This window comes from Triticum aestivum, chromosome 5A, assembly GCF_018294505.1.
Source record: "Triticum aestivum cultivar Chinese Spring chromosome 5A, IWGSC CS RefSeq v2.1, whole genome shotgun sequence".
In the NCBI taxonomy this organism is placed as follows: Eukaryota; Viridiplantae; Streptophyta; class Magnoliopsida; order Poales; family Poaceae; genus Triticum; species Triticum aestivum.
This window is the reverse complement of record NC_057806.1, coordinates 86,653,576-86,661,463: the sequence shown is the minus strand read 5'-3', so window position 1 is coordinate 86,661,463 and position 7,888 is coordinate 86,653,576. Positions and strand designations below refer to the sequence as shown.

The 7,888-nt window shown below is 51.9% G+C and overlaps 1 protein-coding gene across 1 annotated transcript; it reads left to right on the top strand.

Annotated features, from left to right (window-relative positions):
• The first annotated feature begins 3,664 nt into the window (after positions 1 to 3,664).
• LOC123102430 (probable polyamine transporter At3g19553) lies at positions 3,665 to 5,555 on the top strand. Its single transcript, XM_044523779.1, has 2 exons — positions 3,665 to 4,741; positions 4,830 to 5,555. The coding sequence occupies exons 1-2, from the start codon at positions 3,780 to 3,782 to the stop codon at positions 5,323 to 5,325; spliced, it is 1,458 nt and encodes a 485-aa protein (XP_044379714.1). The 5' UTR covers positions 3,665 to 3,779; the 3' UTR covers positions 5,326 to 5,555.
• The last annotated feature ends 2,333 nt before the right edge of the window (positions 5,556 to 7,888 follow it).

Here is a 7,888-nt window from a genome sequence, read left to right as displayed (position 1 = left end):
TGTGTAAGTGAAGGCGAAGGGTAAACAGCTACCATTGCACAGAATAAAGATTTGCGGAGTCATCTAAAGATCTATCGTATGAGCAAGAGGCAGACGATGAACACTGAAGAACTGTGAAACCCTAGGTCAGATCTGCGGGGGAAAGGATAGAAGATTTACCGGAGCTGAGGAAGACGCGGAAGGTTGCCGCGATGCTCTGGTGCGCCCAGGTTGATGCAGCGGCCAAGGTTGAGGCAGAGGTCGACGGCGGCGGCGGAGCTCCGAGGCTGGCGACGCGAGGAAGACGAAGAAGAAGGCACGAAGGGGAGAAAAGAAATGACCCTTCGGTCCTATTTATAAGGCGAAAGAACATGTGTCAGGCGCGACAATCAAGGGGCCACGAAACGGAGCTGTCGCCTCGATTTCCGCAGATCTATTAAACAAAGAAGCATAATGGATAGCTTCGTTATGACAGGTGACGTCACTCCGGTTTACAGCAGTCAGAGAAGATGACATCATGGCGGTTTACCAATTTATGAGAAGATGTTGAAGATGAAGCTTTTGTTAAAGGATTGACATGAACCCGTTCAAATCAATCTGGGGCCTAATGTTGGGGATATTACTACTGGGCGTAAACCGGCCTATCTGGGCCGGGTTAACTTCGTCAGTAGTTAAGTATGTTAAAGCCCAAGAAGACAGATGAGGGCTCAAGGCCCATGGTCGGTTCAAGGCCTGTAGCCGTAAACCGGCATTAGTAGTTAACTTGTATTGTAAGTTAGGAATAAGTAGAGACCAAACCGGACACATCTATGAGCCGGTATTGGGACTCTGTAAGCCGACGGGAGTCACCCGTGTATATAAGGGGACGACCCGGCGGCGGTTCAGGAGATAGACAACAACTCGAGACATAGGCGAAGCTTGTTTGCTCCCTAGTCATCGAAACCCCATCAATTCCATCACAACTAGACGTAGGCTTTTACCTTCATCGAAGGGGCCGAACTAGTATAAACTCTCTTGCGTCCCTGTGTCCGCTTTAACCCCTTCAAGCTAACCCGTCGCGATGGCTCCACGACTAAGTCCCTTCTCTAGGACATCTGCCGTGACAAAGCCAACGACACTTAGGGTCCGCACGCTTAACGTTCGATGACGATTGTACTGTGAGTTATGTGATTTGATGTACCGAAGGTTGTTCGGAGTCTCGGATGTGATCACGGACATGACAAGGAGTCTCGAAATGGCCGAGACATAAAGATTGATATATTGGAAGGTTATGTTTGGACATGGGAAAGGTTTCAGATAGGTTCGGGCATTTTTTGGAGTACCGGGGGGTTACTGGAACCCGCGGGGGGGGGGGGGTTAATGGGCCTTAGTGGAAGAGAGGAGGAGGCAGCTAGGTGGAGGCGCGTGCCCTCCCAAGCCCAATCCTAATTGGGGGGGGGCTTTCCTTCTCTCCCTCTTCCTCTTTCCTTCCCCTCCTAGTTGGACTAGGAGTCGGTACCCCCCCCTTGGGGTGCGCCCCATGAGCCCGGTCGGCCCCCTTCTCCCGTCCTTTATATACGGGGGAGGGGCACCCCATAGACACACAAGTTGACTACTTAGCCGTGTGTGGTGCCCTCCTCCATAGATTTCCACCTCGGTCATATTGTCGTAGTGCTTGAGCGAAGCCCTGCGTCGGTAACTTCATCATCACCATCACCACGCCGTTGTGCTGACGAAACTCTCCCACGGCCTCAGCTGGATCAAGAGTACGATGGACGTCACCAAGCTAAACTTGTGCAGATCGCGGAGGTGTCGTGCGTTCGGTACTTGATCGGTTGGATCGCGAAGACGTTCGACTACATCAACCGCGTTACTAAACGCTTCCGCTCTCGGTCTACGAGGGTACGTGGACACACTCTCCCCGCTCGTTGCTATGCTTCTCCTAGATAGATCTTGCATGATCGTAGGTAATTTTTTTGAAATACTACGTTCCCCAATAGATGTACCATTCATGATGAGGGCATTCCAGTGCCTCCTATTGTTCCCATGAAGGAGGAGGTGAAGCCCAACTTTAGGACTCCTCCAAGTTAGAGGCGTGCCAAGGGTTCACCGAACCATGGTAATTCTGTCGATTGCTTTTTTAGTTATTTATTTTATTCCAGGCCATGTTATGGGCCAATTAGGATATTTATTTGTGTGTTTCGATTTGGGCCTGTCCAACCGACTTGGTTTCTGGTCTCCTATATAAAGGACCCAACTTTGAAGGTTTAGGGGAAGTTTAGATTTCGAGTTGTGTCTCGGGGTGAAGCATCCCTCCGGGGACGGCGCCGCCGCATATCTAGATTGAATAAAGTTGCGTGAGGTTCTTGTGTGCATCAAGAATTATCAGGATGAGGTTTGAGGCATGTTTTGATCATCGTCATGTTGCTTGCTGGATTCGTTCCTCTTCTTTAGGTTGCGTTCATTGCATGATTGGAAGATTAGATATTTGTTGATTCGCCGTGAAAGATTGGGTCAAAACCTTTGGATCATCACGTTGATCCTTATCAATTCATCTTTTATAGGACTAAGGAGAATCAACTGTTCAAATGGATCTGGAAGACAGCTAATAGGCTCAGACATAAAATATTTTCCTGGCTGCTGCTTCATGACAGAGTTAACACCAGGAATCTGCTTAAGAGAAAAAACATGCACACCTGGAGTGCTATGAATGTGTCTTCTACAATGAGAATGCTGAAGAAACCTTGAGACATTTGTTTTGGGACTGCAATTTTTCTCAAGACTGCTGGAACAACATTGCTCCCACTAGAATACTGGGCATATCAAGTTTTTATGATATCATGCTCATACACTCTTCACTTCCTAAAGGAATAGCTTTGGATATTATTATCTAAGAATGTTGGAGAATTTGGACTCAACGCAATGGCAAGATCTTCAAGCAAGAAGTGATGCTGGAAATTCAGGTTCAAGGAAGATTTGATGCTTGTGCATTATAGAATAAAGGCAAAACATTTGATGTGACTAAATGAATGGATTACCGCACATCTGTGATGTTGGTCAGCCCAATCAGATCACCACATTGGTTTCACCATGTTTCCTAAGCAAGGCATTAGTTGGCTAGAGATTAGTCTTTATTTTTTACTTTTTTATTTTCTATATATATTATTGTAACGTTTTGTGATTTGATGAAAATTACCGTAGAACAGTTGTTCTACAATCTGCGGGTCAAAAGCAACAATTTAATTGAAGTGGAATTGGTCGATTTATAGCAATTCCATACTCCAAGACATAAACCAAATGGGTTTAAACATGTTTGCCCTAAATAGGATATTTCCAAGTTCTTAACATGCATGATTATGGCATACAGTATACTCCTTTTTTCTGAATTTTTTGTTATATTATTACACATATTTCTTAGATCATCAATTGTATGGCGCAAATATATTATACTTATTTTTTCTAAAATATATATGATATTTTATGGATGGAAGTCCTACTAGAAAATAAGCTTAATGGCTATACACTGACATTGCTGTAAAATAAACTGTACACTGACATTCCCTTAGAAAAAGCTATACACCGAGATGCGTGCGAGCACGTGCGGACCCTGTCTAACTGCAATACAGGAGTATCATCACCAGAACCCTGGGCCCGCCTTGCCAGTTGCCATGCCCAAATCACCGGATAATATCTCCCGCAACTTCCCCCCAACACGACGACCATTTCTTTTCCATACTTCCACACCTCACCAGACCAATCCCCTGACCCGTCTCTCTCGTCTCCCGCGGCGGCGGGGGCGGTGGCGCGCGGCCGTTGACCCGATGACCGGCGGAGGCGGAGAGGACGTCCCCGCGGCGAGGCGGCGCCCCCTGACGGTTCTCCCCCTCGTCGCGCTCATCTTCTACGACGTCTCGGGCGGGCCGTTCGGCATCGAGGACTCTGTCCGCGCCGGCGGCGGCGCCCTGCTCCCGCTCCTCGGCTTCCTCATCCTCCCGGTCCTCTGGTCGCTCCCTGAAGCCCTCATCACCGCCGAGCTCGCCTCCGCGTTCCCCACCAACGCCGGCTACGTCGCCTGGGTCTCCGCCGCGTTCGGCCCCGCCGTCGCCTTCCTCGTCGGCTTCTCCAAGTGGGCCTCCGGCACCCTCGACAACGCGCTCTACCCGGTGCTCTTCCTCGACTACCTCCGCTCCAGCGGGCTCGCCCTCGCGCCGCCGCTCCGCTCGCTCGCCGTGCTCGGCCTCACCGCCGCGCTCACCTACCTCAATTTCCGCGGCCTCCACCTCGTCGGCCTCTCGGCGCTTTTCCTCACCGCCTTCTCCCTGTCCCCGTTCGTCGCGCTCACCGCGCTCGCCATCCCCAAGATCCGCCCTTCCCGCTGGCTCGCCGTCAACCCCAAGGCCATCGACCCGCGCGGCTACTTCAACTCCATGTTCTGGAACCTCAATTACTGGGACAAGGCGAGCACGCTCGCCGGCGAGGTTGACGAGCCGAGGAAGACGTTCCCCAAGGCGGTGTTCGGCGCCGTGGCGCTCGTCGTCGGCGCGTACCTCATCCCGCTCCTGGCAGGCACCGGCGCGCTGCCATCGGAGACAGCGGCCGAGTGGACGGACGGGTTCTTCTCCGAGGTCGGGCAGAGGATCGGCGGGCCCTGGCTGCGCGTGTGGATCCAGGCCGCGGCGGCCATGTCCAACATGGGGCTCTTCGAGGCCGAGATGAGCAGCGACTCCTTCCAGCTCCTCGGCATGGCCGAGATGGGCATGATCCCCGCCGTCTTCGCCCGCAGGTGATGAATCTCGAAATCCAATCTTCCCGCGAAGAAGAAACCAAAAAAACATGTCTCATCTTCCCGCGATGCATTGTCTTACACGCAGATCGCGACACGGGACGCCGACGTACAGCATCCTCTGCTCGGCGACGGGGGTGGTGGTCCTCTCCTTCATGAGCTTCCAGGAGATCATCGAGCTCCTCAACTTCCTCTACGGGCTCGGCATGCTCGCCGTGTTCGCGGCGTTCGTCAAGCTGCGTTTCAAGAACCCGGACCTGCCCCGGCCGTACCGGATCCCGCTCGGCTCCGTGGGGGCAGCCGTCATGTGCGTCCCGCCCGTCTTGCTCATCGGCACCGTCATGTGCCTCGCGTCGGCCACGACCATCGTCGTCAACATCATCGTGCTCGCTGTCGGGGTCGCCATGTACTTCGGCGTCGAACGCCTCAAGGGCAGCGGCTGGGTCGAGTTCCTGACGCCCGTGCCGTCCGACAGCTTCCACGGATCGTCGTCCGACGACGACGTCGAGGATGTCCGCGCCGTCCTCCTCCCCGCCGGCGTGCCCCACGCCCAGGAGGAGGAAGTGGCAAGCAAGGCCGAGTAGCGCGCGCGCGGGGAGAGGCGGTCGCAATTTGTACCTAGACACATACTGTACGTACCTAGTACAGTTGTTGTACAGTAGGTTCAGTAAATGGGTATATTTGTCATACACCAATTCCTTCATACCAGAGTTAGTTGAGTTGTAGTATAAACCCCCGACTTTTCAGGGTGATCATTGTAGTTGCTTCATGTTTGGGATTCGTTTCAAGGGTTTGAGCTCTGGATCTCGATGCAGAGCGCAGTGGGTTGATTGACTGAACAGAAATACTCTAGTTTTCAGTTTAGGTAGATTTCGGTCATCTGACTTTCCTAGTTCGGGTCAGTCGATTTTTGAATCATGGAAGGAGAAGGAAGGGCCTCACCAGAAAGAAAGAATGGGCTTCGGTCATCACCCCATTATCTATTTTAAGGTTCAGGGTGGGGGCGGTGGTAGCCGGCGGTGGTGGGGGGTGATGGTGGGGCGGTGGCTGGAGAAAAAGCTCGGCGTGGGAGGGCCCTAGAGGGATGGCCGGGGCGGCGGAAGACCGGTGGCGGGGGGTGGTTTAGGGGAGGGCGGCGAGGCGGTTGAGGGAGCGCTGCCGGCTGCAGGAGGCGGCAGCTGGCGGCCGGCCGGTGACAGCAGGCGGCGTGCGGGAAGAAGAAGAACACCCGAGCAATCTGTTTATGGGAAAGTTGTTGGGAGGAGGAAGACACAATCTGAGCCGTCCGTTCTCTATCCAACGGTTCAAATTCATCCCAGCCAAATTGACTGATTCCAAACGAGATTCAGTCGACTGGCTCCTAGCCATTCCCAATAGTTTTTCTTCAGCAAAGTGCATGAAGATTGTCCTGCAGTCAGGTTCCATTTAAAGTGCAGCACGTATATACTCTGCAAGACTCAACGACAGCAAACATGTTCCGTTATGCTATTCCAGAGCCAGAGTCTTTTTCTATCGGATTCACATCACAGCAAAAAAATATAATGAAACGAAAACTTCTTCTGAGAATGAAAGCTCACCATACTACACACGTGACTCGTGCAGATGGAACACACAGACAGAGAATTCCACTGCCAACTATAAATGGATCAGATGATGGGCTTTTTTTGAGAGAGAGAGAATCAGATGATGGGCTTGTGTAGATGCACGTCACCATCGGCTTGCTGGAGAGTGGACATAAACGTGCCGCGCGTGGTGAGAGGGCTCAAATAAGTCGTCCTCTTGGACGGGATCAACACCGTCGGTTCCTTTCCGCTGGAATGCTGAATCAAATACTGAAGCGATTGCAATCGGAGCCCCTCCCATTGCACTTTTGTCTCCTAGTATAAGTTTGTGTGGGATTTTTCATAGAAAAAAACAATATCGTCTCCTTCTTTGCCGGGTTGTGCGACGCCGAGTGGTGGTAGGTTCAATTGTTTGAGTGAGCAGAAGTTGTGTTTCGTCGGCAAAGTGCGGATAGATTGTGATGCGGTCAGCTTGGCTCTTCGGTAAAGTACTAGTACTAGCACGAATCTTCTGTTCTGTAAGACTGATAGATTAGACTGCACTGCTCACCCTTCCTATCTTTTCTTTCCTTAATCCCTTCCTCCTCCATGCATGTTTCTCTCCGGTACCTGCTATCTCACGGCTAACTGATGTTACTTTGGAAACATTTGTTTCGTAGTAGTAGGTTTCAGGCTTTTTCGGGACTGGAAAATGGATTAAAATGCAAACCGGATAAAGAACCCGTCGTATGATCGGCACCGTATGAAGCTGGAAATACTATTGAACTGCACACGCGTGAGTCGTGCATATCGGGATCAGCGGGATCAGATGGACATGCACGCCACGGATGCGTGTTGCCGTCGGCTTCGGCTCTCTCGTCGTGGCTCAGTTAAACCCATTAAGTTATGGCTCAGATGCACACGCGTGAGTCGTGCATATCGGGATCAGCGGGATCAGATGGACATGCACGCCACGGATGCGTGTTGCCGTCGGCTTCGGCTCTCTCGTCGTGGCTCAGTTAAACCCATTAAGTTATGGGCGATGATCTGCGCCAGCGCACCGGCCCAACTATTGGACCGGTCGAATGCTAGCCGCCCGATGCAGCGAGCTGGAACCGTTCGATCTGGCAACTCAACTCCCCACTTGTTCTGCTTCCTTCGTTCAAAGCTTTCACAAAAACGCCCCCAACCCTGCAACCAATCTTCCTCCTCTCGCCGTCGTGCGTGTGCACCCGACGAGCTCGCCGCTCCCCGCCCCCTGCGGTTGCAGCATCTGGTGCGCCGGGCCCCTTTGTCCTTGCCGTAGGCGTCGCCGTCTCGCTGGCCTCCATTGATATGCATCGTACCTACAGAAACTCCGGTGGTTGGTTGAAACAAAATCGAACAACGCTTCCAGCAAAACCAAACTTAGGTCCCAGCAAAAACCACATGAAACATTTGAAAGCTCCGCAGTCCGATGAAGTAAAAAAAAATATCTATTCCAGCAAAGAAATACATCGGTTCCAGCAAAAACAAAAATTTGGTTCACCAAAAAAAGACGCATCAGCAAAAACGCCCGCTCCCTCTTGCAACTCCCCCAGTCACCAGTTGTAGCTCCAGTGTACAT

Bases quoted from the DNA above. Each gene is read 5' to 3' on its own strand.
- LOC123102430 (XM_044523779.1), top strand. From the start codon at position 3,780: ATGACCGGCGGAGGCGGAGAGGACGTCCCCGCGGCGAGGCGGCGCCCC. The intron at 4,742-4,829 runs GTGATGAATCTC...TCTTACACGCAG, and splicing joins CCCGCCGTCTTCGCCCGCAG to ATCGCGACACGGGACGCCGA.